At 39.6% G+C, this 26,938-nt stretch overlaps 1 protein-coding gene across 1 annotated transcript in view; it reads left to right on the top strand.

The window, feature by feature from the left end:
* Window positions 1-1,946: 1,946 nt before the first annotated feature.
* The window catches only part of FOXK2 (forkhead box K2), a 49,200-nt gene continuing 24,208 nt past the window's right edge, over window positions 1,947-26,938 (top strand). The window contains exon 1 of the mRNA XM_075719864.1: window positions 1,947-2,305. Coding sequence (XP_075575979.1) covers window positions 1,953-2,305 — 353 coding nt within the window. The 5' untranslated portion in view covers window positions 1,947-1,952. The remainder of the gene's footprint in view (window positions 2,306-26,938) is intronic.

Below are 26,938 nucleotides of genomic sequence, written 5' to 3'. Positions count from 1 at the left end.
GTGCTGATACAGTCCCAAGAGTAAAAAATAAGGTTTGCCATAACTTTGCAGGTTGCAGGCACTGTGTTCTGTTCCTAAGCATACATAAAGTATTTCTACAATTAAAGATCTGTTGACTCAAATGTGCAAAAACGGGAGTTTGAATTTCAAATTTACTACTAGATGTTTGTTAGCAAGTCGATTGTTTTTGTCCAGGGCATAAAAATGCGTTTAAAGATTATTTTCAATTCCTGCAGAGCATGTGTGTACCAGTGCAGAAATTATTTAAATGTCTTCTGAATTAATAAATAACAGTGAACTTCAGTACTGTAAAAAAGCCCAACCAACAGAAAAATCCCTTCTAAACCAAAACTGCTTGAAAATATTGTAAGGCTATCTGGGCTGTTACAATGTAGTGTTTGCAGTGTTTATAGTTGTATAGAGACGTAAGTATGTTTTAGCACCCTCTTCACAGTTTATAGCCAAAAGGGTTTCTTAACTGTTTGCTTCTCAATTCTGAGGGAGTGCCTCCTCCTCGTAGCAGAGAGGAGCGCACAAACCTGTCTAGGTTTTGATCAGGTAAATCACTCTCGATGCAGATGCTACGTTTGACAAACTGAGTACAATTAATGTTGTCTTTTTGGTAGCCTGTAATATTACAAAGGCAAAACCACCGCTGTGGATTCTTGATCAGTTTTTCCCCTGCTGCTACCTGTGACGTTTTCTCTCCCATGTACTGTGACCCTCGGGGAGGAGTGACGGACTGCCACAGCAATTGCGTGTCTAATTCTGTTTTGTCGTGTCAGATTGCTCGCTTACTTTTTTGTGCCCTAGTTCCTATGAGCAAACTGGGACCAAGCCGAGTGAGGTGTGTGCACAAATAGGCAGACTGGCTTACCTAAAACTTTTAGATTTAAAGCACTGTACTTGTTTCACGTGGGTGTCAGAAATTGTCCAAGACGGGGAAGTACCTCTAGTTGTTTCACGTGGATGTTAGAAATTGTCCAAGACGGGGAAGTACCTCTGTGTGACCTAGCCCTTTAAAGGCCGTCAGATGTGTATGATATATCCAACCTCTTTTTTTTTCCCCTGTGGTCTTTTGAGGCTAAACGTGAGGAGTTACAAACTACTTTCCACGGGGTAGCCCACCCTCCAGCAAGGTGCGGGTGCTTGTATTTATTTGATTCTTGGTTACTCCCCTCTGCCCCCCCCTCCCCCCGCTTACTGCTGTCCCTGGAAGCGTGCCCAGCGGAGGGCACGGGCGCTGCGCTCCCCGCCGGGGCCGAAGCACGTTCGTGGGCTGCGGGAGGGGCCGGCGGCCTCGCTCAGGGGCCCAGCGCGGGCGCTGCCCCGCCGGGGGGCCGCGAGGAGCCGGCGGCGGCCGCCCGGCCTCCCGCAGGTGCCAGAGGCCCGGGGCCCCGCCGCCGCCGCCGCCGCCCCGGCCCTCGGGAGGGAAGGGGCTACGGGGAGGAAGATGGCAGGCGGGCCAGCCCCGCCGGGCTGAGCCAGCGCGCTCCGCGCCGCCCCGCCGCTGCCTGGCGTCCCGGCCGGCCGGGGAGGGGCCGCCCCGCCGCTCCCTCGGGCCGCCAGCGCCGCGGCAGGGGCCGGGGCTCGGCGCAGCCCTTCTCCCGGCGCCGCTGCCTCCGCCGGGGGGACAAGGGTCGCTCCGCTCCCCGCGCGCGGATCTGCTCCGTGTTTTCCGGGCCGTTCCCGTGCTCTCGGGCCCCGACACTCGAACGTGCTGCGCGGCGCTGGCCTCGGCGCCGCTCGCCATTGGCCGCGCCGCCATAGCCCCATGGGCGTGCGGGCCGCGCATTGGCCCGGCGCCGCCGTCCATCAGCCAGCGGCGGACTGCGTCAGGTTGCGTTGAGCGGCGTCCCCTTCCCTGCCTGTGTCTGGCGGCGGCTGCGGCTGCGGGGCCGGTGCGGGCGGAGGGGCGCAGCGGAGGGCGGCCCGCTCCCTCGCTCGCTAAGATGGCGGCGGCGGCGGCGGCGGCCGTGGCGCGGCTGGAGGGCCGGGAGTTTGAGTACCTCATGAAGAAGCGCTCGGTGACCATCGGCCGCAACTCGTCGCAGGGCTCGGTGGACGTGAGCATGGGCCACTCCAGCTTCATCTCCCGGCGCCACCTGGAGATCTTCACCGCTGCTCCCCCGCCGCCGCCACCGGCCGGCGCGGACGGGCCGCCGCCTCCGCCTCAGGGGGACCCCGCAGCTACCGCCGGCGGCGGCGGAGGGGACTTCTACCTGCGCTGCCTCGGCAAGAACGGCGTCTTCGTGGACGGCGTGTTCCAGAGGCGGGGGGCGCCGCCGCTGCAGTTGCCCCGAGTGTGAGTAAAGCGGGGACCGGGCCTGCCGTCCTTGCCCGTCACGCCGGGGCCCGCCGGGCCGGGCCGGGCCCGGGCCCGGGCTCGGGCCCACCCGCCGGCGCCTCGCCGCGCCCGGCTTGCCCGGTCCTCCCCGGGAGGACTGGCTGCCGCGGCGGGGGTGGTGCCGCTGCTCAAAAGCGCCGGTTGTCCCCGTTGCCGTTTGGCTGGCACATGGTGCGTGACAGGCGGGGAACCGACCCTGTCGCGGCGACACACGCGAGCGGTGCCCCAGGCCTGCTTCCCCGCCGCCCGGCACCACCCGGGCACCGGCGCCTCCGCCTGCTGCCCTCGGATGTGGCCTTCCTCCCGTGGCCCGGGCCCCGCCGGCACATCCACCTCCCACTCCAGGCCCTCCGGCAGCCGGTGGTACAGGTGGGAGGCGTGAGACCCCGGTAGCGCCGGGGCTGGTGGTTGACAAATGGTGACCCCCCTCCCGTGCTCTGTCTTGCACGTAGCAGTATCTGTTGCGAGTTTGGGAGCAAATCCGTCTGCAGCAGTGCTTGGAGGTATTGTAATTAGCAAACAGAATTGGATACACCCTTGAGTATTGTTTACGTGCTTCAGAGGAAACCAGTCAAGTGGTTATCCACATATCTGGGATTTCTGAATTTAAGATCAGTGCTGAGTAAATCTTGTAACACCCTTGCTGCTTTTGCAGAATGTAGAGGGGTTGTTTTGCGCGTGTGATTGCCTTCTGATTTTGTGGTAGTTTCTGCCTCTTTGCGTAATTGTAACGTTTATTTTTATGGGCAAACGGAATCATTTACATGAAATAGTTCTGCTAGTCTCCGTGTTTTAAAATGCGCTTCCTTACGTGACAAAAAATGTATCAAGTTTTTAAATGGTAATACGTTCCTTTACCGTTACCAAACATTAACTATCTTTGCAAAATAATTTTCTAGGGGAGTATGTGAGGCCTACCTACTGCGTTTAAGGATATGTTGAACTGTAAATAAGTAATCCATGTTTTGAGGAGTCTCAAGTAGGAAAAGTGAAAGTGTTTTGGTTTATTATAATTTTAGCTGTTTTGACTAAGAAATACCTAAAAGTTTACGAGTGTTTTACCTTTATAAAACATATGCCATTAGTGACACAGCCTTAAAGCCTTACAAGTTTTTTAAACTGTGTTTAGAACGTTGATGGTGTATGTTTTCCACTTTGACGTCTTAATGTTAGTTTTCCCCACCTGGTTCCTCTGTGAAAATCAAATTGTCTTACCTTTCTGCTTTCTAGGAAATGCTCATTCTGAAAGGGTTTAACAGTGCCAGTATGTGTAGAGTTGTATAATCATGAATGCAAGTTGGATGACTTGTTTGACCTTTAACTGTAACTTCTATTTTTGCTTTCTGCTTTTTAATATTAATAATTACTTGGCATGTGGTTAATCTATATTTTACTCTTAACACATTTATGAAATACAGATAAAATACTTTTTTTCTTTGTAAACAGAGTTTGGTATGATACACTAATGGCAAGCAAGTCATTGTGCATTTTATGTGTCAATGGCAAACAGCCTAGAATTAGTTTGAGTATTTTAGTCAGTAGTATTCTGTTAAATGCTTAAAACCTTGGGGAAAAAAAAGTACTGCTGCTTAACGCTGTCCATGTAATTATTGACTTGTAATTTATTTTAGATCTTTCTATCGTTGTCGCCTTTTAAGGGGAAAGAAATTCTGAAGGATTTTTTTGTGTGTCACTTTTTTATTGAACAATGATGAAAACTTCTGTGCAGTTAAAATTTCTTCATGAGCATATGTGGGTGGTGTTACAGAAACTAGCATTTGCTTGAAACTGTCTGTGTTCAGTGATTACACCATTTCTTAGACTGCACACTAGTAGTATGCAGTTTCAAGATCTGTAAGCTGGTTGAAGTAGTTGTCTCCTGGTTACAAAATGTAGGTGTGAACTCTCATCAGGTCTTGTAAATAAAAGGTGGCATACCTTCAGTCCTGGCTAGAAACAATGGAGCAGTGTGTACACTGGGTGAACTAGGATTTCTTTAGTCAACAGGCATAGGGATGAGTTTTATCTTGAAGGGCAGGCAGAATCTACAGGGTCATAGTTAGATTGGTGATTCAGATCAAATGCTGCTTTATTGCTTTAAAAAAAAAAAGAAATATGTTCATAAAAGGAAGGCTTACTGGAGTTGTATAGGGAAATAGTTTCATTATTTGCAAAGCTTTTTTTTTTTTTTTTTTAACACAGGAGTCTTCAGGCAAATTCAAAGCAGACGTTATCTGCTTATAGCAAGTCATTACTGTGAATTACCGATGACTAATACTGTTTCTAGCTGTGTTCTTGAGTTTCATTGTAGATTTAACTGGTCACACTGAAGGTGATCTCCCGGATTTTAAGAATCAAACTTGGTTACTTCAGTATAATGTAAACATTATTTAACAGTTGAAACGTGATTGGAGAGAAAGTAATTTTGGTGTGAGTTCAAGACTGATGATTGCTAACCTCCAGCTCAAGTAATCAACTGGATCTATTTTTGTTGTTGTTTAATCCTACCATGTTGCCAGTAATATGCTTTGCCTATGACTACACAATCACTTGAAATTTTAATGGCAGGTGAAGTTTAAAAAAATCAGGGTGGCCTGTTCCTTCTGTTTGTTTTTAAGTCATCTTGGAAACCAGGAATGGAGGGTCCATCTCTGTTTTGTCTAATGAATAGTGACTTACAGATGACTCCAAGTAAAATACTGTTACAGACTTGAAATGTCTTATTTAATTGTCACTAATAATTGTATGTAGTTCCAGTGTCCTTGGCCTTTTTTTTTTTTTTTTTCTTTGATTTCAGCACAGTGTTTAAATATGATTGCATTAATAATGTTATTGAACTTCCTGGTTTTGGAAGGGAAAAACAGAAATACAACTTTGTAGTCTCCTGCAAAAGACACATTTTTAACATTGGGGGAAATTATTAATGTTAGAGTATACTTTTACCTGTAACAAAGGCATCTTTCTATGGATATAAATGCCATGAAACACAGAACTAACTACTGTGCGTTAAGATAACTGTTCTGGTCACTATTTTTAATACTTCCCTGGAAGCCTCGCTCACAATTCAAATGTTTAAGTTTTCAAGCAGGAGGTAATAGCAGTGGGAAGTGTGTTTTTGTTTTTCCAGTTCTTGACAGACTCACATAGCTACTTGCGTACATACAAACCTGCTGTCATCTTGTTAGATGAATAAAATGGGGGCTGGGGGGAAAACAGCCATTTTTTTGTTCATGTCCAATAAGTAGCTCTCCTGTCAATGTCATAACACCACAGAGGCATGGGATGAAAGAGGTTTTACAGTCTCCTGTTAAATACACACAAATCAAAGCAGTTCAGTTAGTCTTTTACAACTACCTTTAAGATGCATGGACTATCACTCTCTAGTTCATAAAGTTCAAGTTTTTTAATTGGTTTCATTTGATGCTTGTCAAACTTCACCCGAGTTGAGTGAAAACATCGTTAGGATATATTGCTAGGTAAATAACAACAGTAGTATTTGACTTTTGAGGTACTTGGCTTGAAAAATACTTTTTGTGGTGGGCACAGCAGCAGTTGTTGACGGAGCTCTTGTATACAGCTTTTGGAGAGGCAGGATTCCTGATAGATGTAACTGATACAGCTGGAAAAAGCAGACTGGCTTCTGGGTACAACTTAGCTCTGAAGAAGTTTTTTTGTTTTGTTTTTATTTTGGGGTTTCTTGGGTGTGCTTTGTATATTAGCATTTGACTTCACGAAGACGCTGACATCTTGGGCTTGGCTGTTCCAAGATAATGTCTTGTTCATTTTGACAAAACCATGTATTGTGTATTTTAGTAATTACCTTTGGTTTTGGTTTTGTGGACCTGTAGATTTGTGAATCATAACCAAGATACCATTAACACAAGAACAGCATTTGTAAGGCAGAGCAAAGATGCATTTAGGCCATTACCTGCCTCCATAAGTAGTCAGTAGCAGATGCCTAGGGAGGAGCATAAAAATCGATAAAGGCAAGTGGTTGTGTTTCCCTTGGTTTTTCTTCTGGATCCCAAAGTCAGAGATGATTTCTTTTTGAGTTAAAACAATTTACTGTTTGCATTTTTTCTCTCTTTTTTTTTTTTAAAAATAATCGGGGTTGGGGTGGTGGTGCTTTTTTTTTTTTTTTTTTTTTTTTTTAAAATCCCTGTAGAACTCTTGTATCCACAGCATCCTTGGGCAGTGAGTTCCACAATGTAATTGGAGCCAGTGTTGGGAAAAATACCTCTTTTTGCTGAGTTTTTCGAACTTGACACCTGGTAATTTCATTTGGTGCAACTTAAGTTAGCTCTTTTATAATAAGAGACAGTAAATAATTCTCTCACTCTGTCGTTCATTTTCTAGACTTCTTTACATTACTAAGTATGGGAGTTTGTACAGCTCCCATGTCGAGTGTGTTTCACTTTAGCTTAACATCTACTGACTAATCCTAAGTCAAGCCTATATGACTGCAAACTAAAAATTTGTGTTCTTGTGCTTTTCCTCCTAGTATACAGAGGGCTGAATCAATATTTTTAGTTTGGTCTTGTGGCCTGGATCTACAAAGTGGGGCTATTACTGCCTTTTAAGTAGTAGAAGCTTTCCTGCCGATGAAAGCCAGTAGATTCTGAACAAGGATCAAGTACATCTATTAACTAAGTAAATTCCTTTGACAAGTTTATTGCATTCAGCATTACCTGAGCAACAGATTGCAGAGAATCTCTAATGTATCAGTGCACTTTTTTCTATCATCTTATTGCAGTTACTTAAATTATATGTAAAGATGTGGTTGCTGTGTGAGTTAGAGCTGTGGCTGCACACGTGCTCAATGAAAATTTCTCACTGGAAACAACTCAGGTTTGGATTAACAGTTGAGGTGAACGGATCATAACATCTCCTTAGGTAGTGTTACTTGCTAGCTTAAGAAGAATGTTCTTTCTTTGGTTTTGGCTTATGTTTTAAAGATTTTCTTTATGAATATAAGTGTTAGATACTTCAAAAAATGAAACAATTTTTCAAGTAATATATTTGTAGATATAGATTAATTACCTCAGGCTGGATTGGTACCTGCTTTTTCCCTTTCTTGACAACACTTCTGATAGATACAGTTGCTCATAAGGAAAACAGCTGGCTGAAATGTTTTTGAGACCTTATGATTGATTTGTGTTCAGAGGACTATTTTGGAGTTCCATGCTGGTTGTATTAAAACTCAAATTACTTACAAATTATCTCTATGCATTAAACTAAGAATGTTGGCCTTGGCTGTGACTTACGAATCAGACTCCAGAAACTTTTATTTACTTTCTTTAGCAGACACTGTGTCCCATGCCATAATGACTAATCAGGTTAACTGGGCTATGTTTATAGGTGTTTTTTTGGCTACTTTAAAGTAGGATTTGCAAATGTCAAGCTCAGTAGCAGTAGTGTTCTCACATAAGCAGATCTGATTGAAAAGGAACGTGGGAGGAAGAAGGTAGAGTGCGTATTATTTGAAATGAAAATAGATGAGTGTGAAGTTTCTATAGTCATAATTTGTGTTACAGTTGTTTCTGTCATCTCATTTTTTTCATATTTCCCTCTCAGTTGCACACCTTATGAGTGAAATTTTTTTTGTTACTGAAACAGCATTGCAAATTGTCATACACCAATCAGGTAGTTGAGGTAGAGCTTAAACAGTTTTATATTTGGATTAATTCGCACTTGCCTTGCTTTTTCTATTGGTATGATTGATACCTCTATGAAACTTCCTTACCCAGTTTTGCAGCTTTACTGACCTTACAAATGTTCATGTGTCTGTAGCTAGCTATAGGAGTAAGTACTTTGTAAGTAAGTTCTTTGTATAGTTATATGAGATACTATAAACTGAGAAATCATCTTAAAAATTAACGGTTTCTTTATTGTGTTAAGTTCCAGTTCTGTGACAGAAACAAGATTAGTGTTGTTTCGGTTTAAGGGTGCAAAGTCAGTATTAAAACTGTCTGTTCCAAGAATCTGTAGTTGAAAGAGAGTTTTGAGATTCTTACCTTCAGTTATAATAATGATGTAAGAGACATGTAAATTAAATCATTCTTTGCTTTGCATTGATTAAATCAAAATACAATACTGATCTTCAGTTGTGAAATGCACTGTGTTTGAGTAGGAAGACACAACTTCTGCTATCGGATAAGCGTAAGTTAAAGAAGTTAATAAAGAAAATAAGTTCATCTTTCACCCTTGCTTTTTAAAGTATGTGTGTATGATTAATTTGCTTATAATCAGGAAATGATATAGTCTTGTAAATATTAGTCATTCATGAAGGTAGATGTGTTTTAGAGAATAATTCTGCTGTGGAGGAGTTTTGCTGCTGTTGATTTTGGGGTTTTGGTGTTTTTTTGGGTTTTTTTTGGGGGGGGTGTTTTTTGCGGGGGGCATGCGTAATTCTCATTCACAAAGGAAAAGATTTTTTCACATAGTCATGCCTAAGCTATTCAAAATAAGATGATTGTGCATCTGATCTACTGTATTTTTCAGTAAATACAGCAGTCCCTTCAGGACCTCTCAAGTGCCATTACCTTATGTAAAATTATGTAAAACACTGGAAAAAATATAATTTCAAAGAAAATTACGAATTTTTTATGTGGTAGTGTGAGGCCATCTTTTTTGCAGCCTGTAAAGAGTTTTCACCACAGTCTTGTGTTTACTGGTAAGCTGATGTCTTTCATGGAACTTCATACTGAAATATTGGGAAGGTGGCGGTTTTATCTACCATCTCACTTGTTTTCATGATAAAAAGTTGATGTGTAGTGACATTTGTTTCCTGTGACTTCCTGCCTTTAAGGAGTTTTTTGACCTAGATAAAGCAGTTGGAGCGGAGGAACCATATTTATTCTGCAGCTATTCCACATTGGATGGCATAGAAAATAAATATTATATTCTTCAGTTAAGGTTTCATCACTACTGTTGTATCACTGAAGGGTGCTGAGGCTTTAGTAGGTTATTTGAAGAGCTAGTGCAAATCTTTGTAATTTTGTAATACATCATTTTTTATAGGGCTAAAGAAGGTCTATACATGATGGAAGTCTTTGTTTCTTCGCATTTGTTTGTGTGATTCTGCTGCAGCTACTGCATGTGCTTCTGTGCTGTTCTGTCCTTCTCATTAGTACTGCAAATCATAAACTTTTACAAAGCATCATTGTCATGTATACTGTGCAGTTGAGTATTTGTAGGAGTAAAATTTTCAATACTCAAAATTTCAGAGTGTCTTAATGAATATTTATATGAACACATCACCTTTTTGTTTGTCCATGTGCACCAAATAAAAGGAAAAACAAGAGCAGATTGACAAACAGTTAGTCCGTGCTAAACTGTAAACATTCCTGTTGACTTCAGCAAGACAGCTCATGTGGATAAAGATGCATATGGAATTGAGCATTTGTAGAATCAGAGCTGTAACGTAAAAAAGCCAGAGACATGTCATTATCGTAGCTTTATGAAGCGTAACAAAATTCATATAAAGTTGACTGGAATTAATTTTAATTCAGAGTTAATTTAAGGTTTTACATTAAGAATTATGGAAGGGACCTCCAGCCAAAGTCCTGCTGAAAGCAGAAATTACTTCAACATTAGATTGGACTGCTCAGCACCTTGTCCATTTGAATTCTGAGTGTCTCCAGGGATGGAGAAGTGTTAACTATAAAATGCTTCATGTAACTACAACCCCATATTGAAGAAAATATCTGTATTTCCAATAGCAGAATTGTGGGAATATGCAGGCTGGTTAGCATAATGTGCAGCTTAGCGCTAAATCATGAAAAAAATACGATCACTGCTTGATATTGCTACTTGATACTGTTGTTGGTGATCTGAAGTAAATGCAATTGCTGATAAATATTTACAGATGATATCAATGTTGGTAAATATCGTCCTCACAAATAAGAGGATGAAAAATGGACTTGGTCAATTCATTTAAAAAAAAAAAAAAAAAAGGCATCTCAGAAGGTATGCAGGCCGGATCTACTGGGTAGGAAACTGTTCTGAAAAGCAGTAGTAGAGCGCATTTGAAAGTCATGACTGTAGAGAAATCATTAGATGCCTCTACTGAGATGATGTGTCAAAGCAGAGTGATGTGGTGATTGTGTGGAAATAGGGGAGCTGTATCAGGGAGTACTGAGAGGTGCTGGAACATCGTGTAGTTCTGGAATCAAAATCTGTGTTAAAGAATATTGCAAAACTGCAAGAGTTGAAGGCTGGAGGAAATCCCAAATAGTGAGGGACTTACGGAATTCAATATGTTTGTCTTATCAAAAAGGAGTGCAAGATGGCTGGGTTGGTGTATATACACTTTTGTAGGGACAAATTAGAGTACTAAAAGGCTTGCTAATGGGTCACATGCAGGTAGAAAACCCCAGAGGCTGTAAACTAAACTCTCAAGGTTTGAACTAAGCGCATATTTTTAGCAGTGTTGGAACGGCTTACTAAGAAGAATGGTGGTATCTCCATTTCACCATCTTCTGCTGATCAAAAATAGATACCTTCTTGGAAAAGGTGCTTTAAACAAAAAAATAAACCTTGCTGTAGTCAGACTTGGTAATTAGGTGCAGTATAGGTATGGTTGGATGAAATTTCATGGCTTAGGGCTAGAAGAGGTACAAGTAGGTGAAGCTTCTTAGCTGTTCAGCCTTTACTTCCTCTTCAAGTCCTTTTTTAATAATCACCCATTGAGTTATAGCAAGAGAGTTTTTTTTTTTCTTATGTGTTTTAACAAGGAGTCAGTACTTGGCTTGGGTTTTAATTAAAATTGCTTCTAAAGCATCAAACATCTACTTGGGCGTTTGTTTATTTACACTTGCCAGCAGTGTTCTCGCATGCAAATGATTTTGCTGCTTTTGTTCATTATCATCTTTGTCTTCATATTGGAGTACATCATAAAGTTTCAAAGGTAATTTTTGTATAATATACAGTGATTCTTTGAAAATTCTTGTTCTTCAAATAAGTCTTAGATAAAGCTCATGAGGTATAAGCCTCTTAGTTCTCATGTTGATAAGAAGTCAGGTTAGCATGTAATAGGAAAAAGTGTTTACACCTTGTACTGAAATTAAATTCAGGTTTTCTAAATTACTTGAAGAAATGAAGATGAATGTGTGGTTTTGGTTCAGCGATGATACAGATGAACTAATGTGTTGCTAGAAGTTGCTTTTAAATTCTGATTTTTACTGACATGTTGCAGTATGGGAGCAAATAATTTGCTTAACTTACTCCTCCTTTTTTCCTTTTTTCATCTTTTTTTTCCCCTGTCACAGCTGGGAAAAAGTAGTTTAACTTCCATTAAAGCATCAATTTCCTCAAAAAATGTATACCTGAAATGTTAGTGTCTTTAGCACAGTGTATGATACATTGTTGTACTACATGCAAGATAAAAGTCTGAGCTATTTCGTGAAGATACAAACACATAATTACCTGTTTTGGTTTTTTTGTTGTTGTTTGGTTGGTTTTGATTTTTTTTCCCTTGCTTTTTTTTAAGACTGAGAATACATGAAAAAATTGATTTATCACTTTGTATTGTCCTATGGACATATTTGGGGTGTTCTAGGCAGAATATAATTTGAGCAGACGAGGCATATAAACACAGTTTACATTCTTTAGTAGTAGACAAACTTGTTGGTTACACTGTCAGTGCAGTAAACACACAAGGAAAGTAGTTGGAAAGTATAAATGATGGAAGCTGACTCTTAAAGAAAAGAATTTCCCTCCTTAGGTGATACTGCTATCTTCTGGTCTTTCTAGATAGGCGAAGAAGGCCTGTGTAGCAATGAGGGGAGACAGAGACTTAAATAAGATTAAAAAGAGTGAAGCTTAGACAAGAAAAGGCTGAATGTACTCATGCAAAATTCTGTGTGGGGATAAGTTCAAATCTGAACCAGAACAAGCTGATTATTTAAGCAAGCAAAAAACCAGTTAGGATAATGGTGAAGAAGATGATTTTACCATTGTGCCATGTACAGATAAGAAAAATGGAGGAGAATTCAGTTACTATGCGGGAAAGATGAGGACGTAGGCCAATGTGTTTTGCTTTAGGATATAGACAGGATGTTAGTGGGGTTTGTAGTTATGTGAGGAGAAATCAAAGGGTGTGCTGGGAGGCTTGAAAAACAATTGAAAAAAGTTGAAGATCACCTCAAGTTTAAGAGCTGAGGCTGCGAAATAATTGTTATCCCTACAGAATGTAAGGAGGCTCTAACTTTGGTATTTAATTTGGGAAATGTGATTCAGAAAAACCTGGGGTCTCGCTTTTTAGAAACGGGCTGTGCTTTCAGAGCACCTGAGCTAATTGAGTGTTTCACTGCTGCTGAAATAGAGCATGGGAGGGGAAGGTCTTGTTTTCTGCAGTGCTCCCGACTGCAGGTTGTGCTGGCCTTGAAGCTCATCAGATGTTCCGCAAGCTGCTGATGTCTGCTTTTTTTGCTATTTTTGGGTGGTTTTCTGTTGCATTGATGTGGCCCACAGAGAGGTCTGGCAAGCAGTGGAGCTGGCATGAAGTATGTGGTGGGCCTGCACGGATTTTGGGCAACAGTCGGCTTGCTGTGTCTTGTGGAATCATACATTAAGGAATTGCAGTTATAAGAGCCGTTATGCTCTATGAAATAAAAATGGAAGAGAAAGATCCAAAACAGTAGAAGACCAAAAATAATTTTGGTGTATTAAAAAAGCACTTGCAATGTAATATAAAATGTTTAAATCCTGAAAGTTCTTGAGACAGCATGCTTTTTGCTAAAGGGGTATGTTAAGTATTTGTTTTAAGTTAAAAAATAAAAAAAAGATGGAGTCGTAAGTAGACTGGATGCTGAGATGACTCAGTTGTGTCATACCTTTGGTTAATACGTGCTTTCTGGCCCCTTTGTTTAATCCCTGCATAAAATGTGAATACATACAGAAAACCACTAGAGAAAAAGGGTACAAGTTCCTTGGCTGTGGATCATGTCGTAGCAGAGGACAGAATTAATGTATAGTCTTCATTCCATATGTTAAATCATCGCATCTCCTGCTTAAAGGTAGACTGTGCTCCATAGGTCATTAGTCCAGTTGTTGGTTGGAGTATATTGTAGACTAGGGAAGTCACGGGCTCTAGGGAAAATTGAACACTAAGGGTATAGTGGAGGTGGATGGCACTTTTTTAAAATGTTATGTGTTGTTTGGAGTCATGTGTTGTGTCGTTCCACCCCCCGCCCCCAAAAGCCCTTTTGTCTCAGAAAGCAGACTTCTCTACCTGTAAGACAAGTGACTGACTAGAGTTTGTGCAGCATTCTATCATCTGCCTGAAAGGAAAAAATATTTTGAAGGGAATTGTAAAAACCTTTCTGTTTTGTACATGTCCTTTATTGCATGGGCTGCATATGTCCATAGTATTTTTTTCAGGAAATATGTAAATCTGCTGAAGTTGACTATCCAGGTAGATCAGATGTGATTTGGATTTCCTATGTTGTCTTTTGAGGGTCTCTGCTTGATAGGATGCAGAAACATTTCAGCGCCCCCCCACCCCCAAGCTGTCATTTGAGAGAGTGCTTTTTCTTTCCCTTCTTTATGCAGGATAGTAAAAACAGACTGCCATTTAAGGCAAATGTGTTACTAGTCAAGAAATCAGTTCAGTTGATCCAGCCTTCCAAAACTACTTAGGTAGCAGGTTTGAAAGTAGCTGTGCATTTGCTCCCTGGTCTGATCTAATTGTCTTCTCGTTGTCACTCTCAAACTTCCTTCAGAGGAGATAAGGTGAAACATTTAAGAAAAACAATCATTTGGAGGAGGAGCAGATTATAACAAAAAGTGTCCTTCATTTCCAGTGTGGTATTCAGTGGACTTGGGTGCTGACAAAAGTTAGTAGGAGTGAATTACATAAATTATCATCAATCAAAATCCTGTTTATAACTTCCACAGATGTAAGCATTAAATAATGTATTGAGCAAAGATGTGTTAAAGGAAGCAAGTTATTTCCTTTCCTTACATGTGTGAATATTCTGGGTGTGACTGGGCTAGGTTCATTCAGATAAGATTTCTGCTAGGTGTTCAGCCTGATCTGTCTGGTATGGTCATTGGTTTGATACACTTGTTTTGGGGTAACCAACTGAAGCATTGTGTGTGTGTGTAGATGTGACCCAGGATATTCTTTTATTGGGTAGAGGGGTTGATAGCTTTGGTTCTGTCCTTTCATCTTACTAAGTGTATTCACTTTTTAGTTGCATTAGGGGCTGCAAGCCAAATGGTGAACTGTTATGCTGTTCAAATGATACAAAAACATTGCTTTGAAGAGTGTGCAATCTATTCTTAAGTAACTTTATTAAAATGACTAGATTGGGTAATAAGATTCTCACAGAATGATGAAATTTGTCCTCATGCAGTCTGACTTCCAATGATACCATCAAGAGTTAGAGTACAGCCTTTTTCCTGGCAGGACTTTTGTAGCTACATCACTCAGTGGAAGAATAAATGCAGTAGTTTAAGGTGGTTACCCTCTCCTGTGAATGTGGGTTCTGAAATGAATGCAGAACTGACTTCTGAGTTTAGGGTGGGCTCCACAGTTTGTGGTTGATTGTAGTATTATTCATTCAGCTTTCTAGATATTGATAATCGCTATAAACATTTTGGACCTGGAAACCACAGTGTGTATGTCAGTTGAAATGTTCAGATGACAGGCCCGTTTAGCAACACAGGAAAGAGATGCAATAGGTAAAAACCACAGTAGAACTTCAGTTGTTTATCCTCTTGAATTGAATTTCGAGCCTTTGTTTTTAAAGCCTTTTCCTAGTATTGGTCTGTCCATAAAGCTGAGAAATACAACTAGTCTGTATTATCAGCAAATTCCAGAACTGTTTAACAGTGCTCAAATGCCTTGTGAACACTAGCAAGACAAAATAACCTTCTGCGGTCTATGGTTCAAAGCTGTATAATTTCTTGCCTGTTTCATTACTTAGCTCTTGACTAGATGCATCCCTTCTCTTTTTTCTTTCCTCCTGAAGGACAGCTGGCCTCTGAGGAGTGCCGCTATTTGAGCAGAATACACGTAGTGACTTCAGAAGTTCTTGTGAGCTGATTGAACCGTACAAGTTCTTGTGAGTGGTTAAGCAGAGGAATGGGGTGAGATGGAGGGAACAGTGAGCAGCAAGCTGACAACGAAACAGGCTTTTCTCAAAGTGTTTCATTTTTACATGTCTTTGCTTGAATATGCAATTCTATGAGTGTCCAGGCTTTCTGTAACAAAACTTTCTTCATTAAAACTGAGATTCTGCCAGAATTCTGTTAGAACTTTTAAAAACTTTTTCTGAGCAGTTTTCTGTTTTGAAGCTTTTTGTGTGAGCTACGGTGCTGTTTTCTCATATAGTCATTTTTCCTTAATTGCATCATAGGATATAGGGAATACCACCTGTTTCAGATAGAAAAAATTGGCACTAATTAAATGTTAAAGAAACTTGTCCGAAGATGAAATGGGAGACCTCATTCACAGTTGGGAGAAGAATTCAGATCCTTCCACCTGTCTCAGTGTTTTAAAGATGTAAGTTAAATTCTGAAAGCAATTTGTGATCAAGATTTTAAATTTCCTTCATGCATTTTGGCCTGTTGTGAATAGCTTTTACTGTCTACTGCAGTACAGGCAGCCAGAGCAGTCATCTGCAAGCACACGCTGGTACACAAATGTTTAGTTTTCTGTCAGTAGTGAAATAACCCTGCTTGTTTTATGGTGTGGTTATTCTGAGGTTGGAAGATTGTTGAGCCTGGAAGAGATCAGTAACCCCAGCTTGCTACTTAGCTATAAATAAGTTTGGTCTGCTGTGGGCTAGTAAGTACCCAAGATTCTTATGTGAGGTTATTCACTATTACCTAAGGTTATCAGCAAAATGGGTGTTTTTAAGCCTTTAAAGAAAAGAAGCATGCAAACCATGCCAAAAAAAAAAAAAAAAAAAAAAAAAAGCAGCATGTGAATGTAAATAATTCAGCTCTCAATCAGAAGGATAAAGTAAAATTCTATAAAAGTTTTAAGTTTTGGGTTAGTGTTTTAGAGTTATTTTGGCTTAGTTGTAGCTGAAGAAAACATTACTCTCATTTGTGTATGTGTGTTCTTTGTGTTAGCTGGAATGTACCTTAGAATTGTGCCATAAAATAGTTGAACTTAATCTGAAAAGCTTAAAAGCATGGTTATATAGAATACAAAATAACCATAATGTCAGGGAGTGTGATTTTGACTACTTGGAGAAATAACAGGATAGCGGACAGGGAGAAGAGGCCGAGGAAGGTGTTTCTGAGGAATCTAATTTGGTAGTTTAATCAGAAATGTTGGTTGTAAAAATTGGGCTTTTCTACAGCTTCTGAAATTAAGAAAAAAACCCTGCAATTGTGGAAATGAACATGGGAGACAGCAATGTAGAAACGTGTTGCCCAAGTCTCTTTTTGGGGAGACTTGAGAAGGCAGGATGTGTTTTTTGGTAACTTTCGTAATACTTACTCTGATTCCATTCTTGCACTGAAATGTGTTTACGTCCCTTATCTCCAAGGTAAACTATTGTGTCTGCAATTTCTTTCTTTTGCAACAACATTTGATGTTAGTAGGTGTTTTCCTTGTTTTTCCAGTTAAATTTCTTATCTTGAAGGTCTGAGTAGTTTAGGGTTAATTACTTTCAGATAAATGTAGGTAAGTACCAGGGGAGTTAGGTGCCTGTTGCAGTGACATTGCATTTCAACTTGGAGATCCCTGGGCTCTGATTAAGGAAGTGTTGGTTACTGGATGTGTTACACTAATGTAATTTTGTCCTACTGATGACTGTTTTGTCTTTGTGGTAGCTGCTTGTTCAAACTTTCCCCAAGAGATTTAAAGAAGAGAATATATTTGACTACCCTACGTTTTTATAGGGACATTTTGTGGTAAATAAATTGCTGACTGAGAACATACTGACAGTGTCTGATACAGAGAGAGCAAGAAGTTGGGCTGATAAAGTTCTTTACTGAGTGAAGGAGACTTTTATTTTTAAATCCGAAAGGTCCTTAGATACTTGTATTGTGATGGTTCACACCATCTTTAAGTCATTAGAATAACCCTCTTAAAGATGTTCTAAATGGAGACAGGATTTGACTTGTGCAGGTAATGATTTAATACAAAAATACAAAGGAAAGAGAAATTGCTGTAGGGGATTTAAAATGAAGATACTACAGGATGGGTATTTAAAAGGAAGTAAATAGATCTAATCATAGCTGCTGGTTTGAATGCAGAAAGGCTTGATATGCTCAGAAATTAGCATACAGTAGTGAGGTGGTGATCCTTTCTCAAATGATCTCTATGTGTCAGCACTAGAAGCAACTTTCTTGGTATAACTTTCACAAAAAAGGAAGTGACAGCAGAGTGGGGAGGCAGAGCTGGCTGTTACAGAAAGCAGGTATTTGAAGTTGCATGTTTGAACTGAATTGGGTTTTTTTCCCCTATGTTTTGGAGTCTTAAAACTACACCATTGCATTTTATTGTCATCTGGGCAACGGGCTGCATCATGTTACATATTGCGATGTTTGAGATTGTGAATGCGTAGAGAAGTTGTGCACAACTTCAGCGAGTGTTGCTGTTCTGAAGTTTTAAGTGTATGCACATATAATCCGTAGCATGGATCCAAGCAGAAAGCTGCCTCTAAGAATCACAGATACTACAATAGTCATTTTATATAATCTTACATAAACTGAGTCTACTGGTTTTAAAAGTTGCTTCATGCTACCACTGGTTATATTTAATATAAGCTCTTCAAATGAGCTAGTGCCAACCAAAGCATTGTTTGGAGTATGGAGTAATAACCTGCAAGCCAAAATTAGCGTGTATTCATTTTGAGTGGTGTGTGTTTCGTCAGGGCTGCCCAGATCATGTCGTCCCTGAAGGCAGCACATTTCAAATTTAAATGTTCAAGCTATTACAACATGGAACATGCTGGTGAATGGTGCCAGTAACATACGCTGAACATATGACCAGCACATGCCCCCTCTTCAGTGTAGGTCATGAATTATTTAGGTTGTGTTCCAAGCTGTTTATTTCTAGGATTTTTTTTTTTTTTCTTCTGTCAGGGTCAAACATCGAGCCTTTTGTTTCTTTTTTTCTCCTTCTTTTCTACTGTTGCTATTGATTCTGTATTTCAAAAATTTTCTGCTGTGCTTACCACCCCCATCCCCCCTGTTTTGCGCTAGTTCTTTCAGGATGCGGTCTTTGGTATCTCATGTGGTAGTGTCATTGAAACTGTGGAGACTAGTCTGATTATTTTCAACTTGAAATTGAGAGATAAAATTACCTTATACTTAATCTTTTGGGACTTGGTCTATATTCATTAGTTAGCTGTGATACCTCCTCTTTGTATAAATTTTTTACCATTGCGTTTAACATCTGTGAAATGGCAGCTTTTTTCCATCATCCCTTGTCATCTTTGGTTAGATAAATGGTGTTAAGCATATGCTTCATAGGCCTGTTCTGATCTTTAAAACCATTTCTGATCGCAGCTCAAGTTCCCAGACTGATTGTGACTCTTCAGTTGCGGCAACTTTGTACTGTGGATTCTGGTACAAAGTGTCAGAGTGAGCACTGACCCAGACTGACAGGGGAGTACTGGGGAGCAACAGTAAATAAAACTTTAATGTCCATACAAATACATTACATCTTTGCAATGCATTTTATAGCATTTTAGGGAGTATTACCTCTCTGATGGGGTCAGGTTGACACGATTAATTTGACTTGGTGAGCTTTTCAGAATGCATCACCTCTAATTATTTGTGTGCGATGTAGGTAACATGTGGAACATTGCATACTTCTTTATATAGATTCTTCCCTTAAATTTGTGTGGTTTGGGTTTTTTTTGGGTTTTTTTTTTTTTTCCTCTGGAGACAGTGCATTGAGTTAAAGGATCCACTGTTACAGAAGGCTTTTGCTTCTCATGTTAAGTATATTGGTAAACTTTATTTTTCAAGCATTTGCAGTGATTGAAAGTATCTTTCTCATTGTTCCTGTTTTTAAAAGGGATTTTTTTCAATCTTCACATTAGATTTATACAGTGGTACAGTTTTATTACAAAATGAACAGCACTTTCATCTCATCATTTTAAGCATACCTGACTATAAGATTCAGGCCATGAAGATAAACTGTAGCTAACCCCTTGGTTTCAAGGTTAGTTAAAACAAGCTACTTGGGAGTTAGAGCTGAAGGAACCATCCTGTTCTGTCCCGTGTTACCTCTGGTGTTCACATTGTGTGCTCAAGTCAGATTAGTTTACTGGTAGGCCTGAAAAACAATCCCTTGGAAGAGGAGGGAGGCGGGCTCAGGATTAGTTTTCTGTCCAGTCAGAAGTGCAGTTTTTTCCATTACCAGGTGGGAAGAAATTAGTAAGATTGATAAAGTGTTTTCACAGTACCTTACGTAGCAGTCTTACCAGCATTTGAGCCGATCTAAAGGTTCTCTGCTCTTGAAAGGCTTTGGTCCTTCTTTCTAATTCCTGATGCTGGCTCCAGGGTCCAGCCGCCCCCTTACACTGGCTCTGGCACCACTAGATCCCTTGTTAGCTGGTTCTTTTGCTAGCCCCAGAGAATACTATTTTCCTCTTAAAAATTTTGTTTTGCTGGGTTAGTTGGTGCTGCATTAGTGAGTTGAATGAGCTCACTGAGGGGCCTAACAAGCCCTACACTTAGCAAAGAAGTCTCTGGCAAAAAAGTCCACGGGCAAAAAAGCTACATAATGTTTCTGGACACTGCTTCTGCGGGAGTGTAAGTTCATAGTCAAAGATGCTATCCACATACCTCAGAAGAAGAAATAAAAAAAAAAGATAAGTAAAGTGTGACCACTGTGGACAATGAAGTTGGACTGAAAAAGCAGCAAAACTGTGCTTGTACTATTTTTAGTAGTTTCCAAAATGTTCGTATGATTGATGGTCCTCATTTTGCACTTCACCACAGAAATATCTGCAAAACCAGATATTTGATAACTAGTTTCTGGTAGTCTCTGTTAAGCTTTGAGTTTTGTTTTTTGAGCAGTGCCAGAGAATTTAAGGGTTTTGTATCGCATTTCAAGCTTTCTGCATCAGGTGATGGTGCCCTGTCTCATTGCCGTTACAGTTCTTACAGGAAAGTCACTGATTTTTGCAACACTTTCATATAAGCTGACTGTTGTTTTCTCAGGAGAGAGCACAAAACTGATTGTAAGATACAATTTTGTAACTGAACTAATTAGTGCTCTTAAGGTCTTCATGATGTGACTCCTGATGATGATGAAAGGAGTGGTAGATTAAAAATATCTAGTGAACTTATTTTGACTCTTGCTAAAAACCATGACAAACTTGTGCATTAAAGTTAACATTTAATGAAAAACTTGTAATATGTGGGGAAAATATCTTGATTCTTTCTTTTTTGGGGGAAGGATGTTAAACATAGTTTTATACCGATTGGTTTTAATCACCTAAGGTGTCTGTTGTCTTAGTTTTTAGCTTTTCTGACTTTAAAGCCTGTACACTGTTCTCGCTATACTGGAAAAGTGTACATGTTATTGGAGCACAGGATGAGGCCATGGTCATGCCCTCCAGAATTGTTAAAATGTCTCTTAGATCTTCATATTTTAATCTTTCTTCTCTTCTCCATTTTTGCTTTGCTTTGGTTTTTTTTTTTTAATAGAATTTAAAACCAGGAATATTAGTCTTTTACTTTTCCAGATGGGTGTTTCTAAAAGCATAAAATAATTTGATGTTTGAGTTAAAAATGAGGGAAATGGGCTCCAAATATGTATTTGTTGCTACTTCTGTATTTATGATAACTTTAACTTAGGGGCCACCTTGGATATTATGGTAAATGCCACATTTTTTATGGTGCTTCCTGTACTAACATACAGATTAAAAAAAAAAAAAAACATTCTCAGGATAAAAGTTTTTTTGTCATTATTGAAGGTCGTATAATGCCTTACACATATATGGAAATTAGGAAGCGCTTTCTATAGCTAGGGATTAACATTTCATTTCAACATAATCTTTCCAAAAATCTGAATCTTTCAAATATTGGTTGGTTTTCGAGTCTAAATGGAAACATGTTAATTTAAGTACTGTGAAAATTAGTGTTTGCAGTTCTTTTTTCATGCAGTAGCATATGCATGGAACTCATTTGCATCTTTTAAGCTTTGCTATACAAGTGGATTCTGCAGTGGAATTTTGAAGAAATCACATGACTGATGAAGTTGTTCTTAAATATGCAATCCTACATTCAAATTTCACTACAGAAATTTATGATTTTTATAGCAATCAATATTTGTGCGTGACAGAAATTAAACAGTAACAGCAAATGGTCTTCTGATACAGAGAAGGTCCAGCAGATAGATGTGTGGGGAGGGGAAGGTGGGGAGTTTTTAATCAATAATTTGGAGGGTTTTTTTATATGACAGTTTTGACAGCCCCATTCAGCTCAGTTGATATGCTGGGGAAGCCTGACTTGGACAAATGTCATTTTCCGTTTGAGGGGGGTGAAAGTAAGACACATAGCTTTATATATGTATCTCTATATATCTATATAGATACCTACGAAAGTTTTGCAAATTTCTGCTCATCAAGGGAGGATTAATTGAGCAGCTCAGCAGAATGTTCCTCTGTGTAGCTGTACAAGAACCTCTTTGGAGTTGATCGCAGCTTGCTTTTTTCAGCATTTCAAAGCATTTTATAAGCTTAACTGTATCAATTTGGCTGCACAAGAGGAAAAGACGACTGGACTCAACATTAATTTTTATTCAGGAAGACTTTAATACTGTGTTAGTTACTACCTACAAGGTTGGTTTGGCTCTAGCATATCTCAAAGAAGGACTAGAGTTTAAAGCAAGTGATGTATAGTGAAATAGTGCATTATGTACTGGGACCAGTTTTTTTCCATTTTGATGTTCTGGTTTTAGAAAATTTAATGGTCTGGAAAAGCTAAATCACAGAATAATAATAAAAAAAGGTCTGGAATTTGAAGCTAAACCAAAAGAAACTACTCTCAAGACATGGTTGGTTTAGTATCAGAAAAACTCAGACTGGGTTTGGTTTATACAACCAGACTACATGCATTTTGTCATTGCCCTCCCATAGAGTATTTTTTTGTTGTATGGGATCGATGTAGTTATTGTGAACTCTGCCGCCTGTCTGTAAGAATGCAGTTAAAGTACAAACAAGTTCAATAGTGTACAGCAGTGCTCTTTATTTAAATAGGATAAGAAATAAAAAGAAAAGTGAAGATAGTACTTGCCATATATTTCCGTCTCCAAAACAGTTTGGTTATTGCAAAAAAATTTAGTACTGGCTTTTTTGGCCAGTGGAAGTTTTTGCAATTTTGTTACATTGGTATGGGTCAGTGTAGGAGTATGATTAATTAAAAATAGCAGATATAACACGAAAAACAGAATTAAATATTGCAAGCGGGTAGGACATACTCGTACTTTTCAGCATCTCCAGCTGTGTATTGCTGGGACATTTGCAGGTTCTTCTGCGCTGGTACAAGTAACAGATATGAATGAGTAACAGTTTTAGTAGCTTGACAACTATTCATCATCTTGAATGAGGAACTCTTGCTTATTACTCAAGGAAAGCAAATGAAGAGTCCTTTTTCCCCAGATACTTTTTTCAATATTTAGAATATAAATTTTAGCCTTTTCTGCTTTATTTTTGTTTTTCTAATTACTTGAAATACTGTTTTAATTTTTTTCTGTTTGATAATGGAAAAAAAAATCCTGCTTCTCATAGATACGTAGGAAATGAGGTCTGTGTAGCTTAACACTTTTCAAATTCTTCAGTATGTAACTGTATAGATTTTAATTAGAAAGTATGCATGTAATGTGCAGTTTTCATGGTGTAATGGTAAAGGACTGGTGAAATGAAAATTCTTTTAGGTCTGTTTGGGAGGATGTGATATATTGCTTAAGATATACGTGCATGTTTTACATTTTGCCATGTAGGCTTCACAGCCACGGCTTTTTTGCCCCTTAAGCAGCTACTCCTGTGCAACAAACTCTGGTTGAAATAGTTAAGTCTTATTTAATTAAATAATCTCCCTTTTATTGAAGATGTGTATTTCACCTGGTGTTCTGCCTCTTAAAGCGGTTGTAGGAGAAGGAAGACTTAAGGGTTGATCCAGTGGTTTAAACAAAGATTGGGTGTTGGGGAAAAATATGTTCTGTTCCCAGCTCTGTTGCACGCTTGCCAAAATGACTTGGCCAAGTCACAAATCTGTTTAATCTGTTTTTAAAAATGGGGATAATACTTCACGGGCGGAGGCAGGGGGGGATGATGAAATTTTAGTGCTCTTTTCTAGCACTTTTTATCAAGAGCTATGCCTTGCCTTTTAAAATTAATTCCTTGGGTTTTGACGTAGCTTACTTTGTCTGCAATGCAAACACCCTAGTTCTCTCCCTTTCTAACTTGCCTCCCCTCTCCCTGGTTTTGAGGGCTATTGATTCTGTTTTTGCCAGTGCTCCAGGCTTTCTTACATACGCTGTTCCTGCGCGAATGCCACTATCCCTAAACTTTGGTGTGCCTAGGAGTGCAAAGAATGCTGGATCTAATGTGTTATGCTCATGTGTGTTCAATACTTCAGTGTTTTCTAATGGAAGATGTTACAGAAATGCAGAGCAGTATGTTTAGTCAATTTTAGTTGAGACCTTGAAAGTAGTATATATGGGAATATATAAATGTCTTAGTTATTTACTAATACATGATACGTAATTGCCATTACTCTGATGAGTTTTATTCCTAGTGTAGTTTCCAGTTGTTGTGGTTTAGCCCCAGCCAGCAACTAAGCACCACGCAGCCGCTCGCTCGCTCCCCCTACCCCGATGGGATGGGGGAGAGAATTGAAGGAGTAAGAGTGAGAAACACTCCTGGGTTGAGATAAGAACAGTTTAATAATTGATATAAAGTAAAATAGTAATGATAATAATATAATGATAATAACAATAATAATATACAAAGCAAGTGATGCACAATGCAATTGCTCACCACCCGCCGACCAATACCCAGCCAGTTCCCACGCAGTGATCGCTGCTCCCCGGCCAACCCCCCCCAGTTTCTATACTGAGCATGACGTCACATGGTATGGAATAGCCCTTTGGGCAGTTTGGATCAACTATTCTGGCTGTGCCCCCTCCCAGTTTCTTGTGCACCTGGCAGAGCATGGGAAGCTGCAAAGTCCTTGACTAGCATAAGCAGTACTCAGCAACAACCAAAAACATCAGTGTGTTACCAATGTTCTTCTCCTACTAAATCCAAAACACAGCACTATGCCAGCTACTAGGAAGAAAATTAATTAACTCTATCCCAGCCGAAACCAGGACACTAGTACATGTACATCTTTAGAGCAGTAGAAATTTTGTGAGGAATGCTTGACTTAAGTGGTCATAATCCAGTCTGTTAACAGTATCTGCAGTCAGAATACTGACTTTCTTGGTCAAGCTAAAAGGTCCCAAGTTAACTAAACTTTATTCTGCTCAAAAGCATTGAATATGCACTCTTATTTACAAACAGAGTTCTGCACTTCCTTTTATGACTAGTAACTTCTGGAAGCTTATTTTTCTCTATTTGTTCAAATTTCAACCTTTCAAAGAGAATGGTTAGACCAATTGCATACTAAAACTTTTTTTATGTAGTAAGTGCAATACAGCTATTAAATTAAGGTGTGATGGTTTTACTTTACCTTTTTGAAGACAGATTAGACTGTGAGATGACTTAAACTTACTAAAACATCAGCAAACGTCTACATTTCTGCTAGAGGAGTTTTCTGCTGGGTTAGTAAATTAGCTGGAGATGCCAGTGGCTCCTGGTAGTAGGTAGGTGGAGTAATTATGTAGCTGGGAACAGAACTGGTGCAAGAGGCAGGGAAGAGCCTGCCCTGTTTGGCAGTGCTGAGCTGTTACATCGCTGTGTCCCATGAAACCATCCCCAAGATCAAGCTTTTATTGCTAAGAGCCTGGCTGGTACCTATACTTCAGGAATCTTGGCTTGTATTTTTGATTACTTTGTTTGTGTTTATTTGTGGTGTTTGGAGTAGGTTTCATTTTGCTTACTGTTGGGGGGGTATGTGAGTGAGTGAGAGTGCATGTGTGTGTCTACACCTAGATAGAGTCCCTTTAAATTCAGTGAAAACCAGGCATCCTGAGACCTGATTGCTCCACACCAATTTAGGCTTTTCCCTTCTATGGGATGTACACCACTCAGCATCTGTTCATTTTCACTCACTGTAAAGATAGATGCCTAACACAGGTACAGGTTTATGCTTGGAGAAATTAATCCCATGCTTCATGTTTGTATGCTATACCCTTTCCTTCTCTATACTGTTGTTCCTTTATCAGTACAGTGGCAATAGTTAACATATATTCTGATGAAGACTTTTATTTAGTCTTTTTTTTTTTATTCCTGGACAGATTTCCACTTGCACGGCTACCTGACTTGTTAAATCATGTCTGTTATTTTCATTCATTTTTATCCTTCTGCGCTTTCCTGCTGCCCCTTACAACAGCCCACAATTTGAGAACTTGGCATGGTCTTAGAAGAATAGCTCAGGAGGAGTGGTTCTTGAGGAATATTTTCCAACAACAATGTATTTGTTTTAGATTAAATAGCTGCTTTGCTTTGTGGCCTTTCAGACTCTTTGGACTTTTGATTGGTTCTTGAGTGGCCACACAAGTGATTAAGGAAAGTAAGTTCATGTATGCTGCGGAGCAGCCCATGCATATAAAATTTCTAGAGGGTCTGCACCTTCACTAGGAAAGTTCTAGGAATTTGCAAGTAGAAGAAAAATTGAAAACTGGTTTGAACACACATTCTGATGGTTAAAAAAATGATACCAGAATATAATATAAAATCTTGATTCCATTGAGATGCCCAGCCCAGCAGTATCACCAAAGTGAAGCAAGGATGGAATGGCCCTTGGACATCAAACATCTTTAGGTAGGTAATTGTGAAATGTAATTAATGCCCATAGCTTTTTGAGAGGAGTCTGAAAAAAGTCTGTTCTTTGACCAGACAGGCAGATTTAAGGGGAAAATTAAACACTGCTGTCTACTCAAAATTAGAGTTGGTAGGAAGCGGTTTTTGTCACTCTTCAATGGCCTGAGTTAGTCATGGATTTCTGTGTGAAATAAAGGACTGTTCTGCTCTTAGAGCCAGAGTTCTGTCTTGAAAAGCTCATCTAAAATAAACTTTGCTTCCTTGATTCAGGAATAATCTTTTTTTTTCTTTTTTTTTTTTTCTTTTCCTTTGCAGCCTTGCCTCAGTGGGTAGCTGTTCTTTTGGTAATGATTAGGGAATTTTGGGATAATTTTGCAATAGAGTGCGGGTCTCTGATGAGGTAATAAATGAAGTCTTTTGTTACTAAAGTAATGTGTGAGTCATAAGTGCTTTTTTTATGATTATGCTTGCGTCAAAACACATCATGACAGCACTTGTTCACTGTACTCCCCCCTACTGTTTTAATTGTAAGGAATAGTAAAATGCCAAGTGCTGTATGTTTGGCTCTAAGCAGTTTTGTTTGGTTTGCTGATAGCTTTTTATTTAGCACTGGATAATACTATTATAACTTCAGTGTTTCCGTATGAACTTTTGCATCCCTATGAGTACCCCACAACCG

The sequence above is a fragment of the Pelecanus crispus genome, chromosome 12 (genome assembly GCF_030463565.1).
Source record: "Pelecanus crispus isolate bPelCri1 chromosome 12, bPelCri1.pri, whole genome shotgun sequence".
Classification (NCBI taxonomy): Eukaryota; Metazoa; Chordata; class Aves; order Pelecaniformes; family Pelecanidae; genus Pelecanus; species Pelecanus crispus.
The sequence above is the reverse complement of the archived record's forward strand: the minus strand, read 5'-3'. Positions and strand labels throughout refer to the sequence as shown.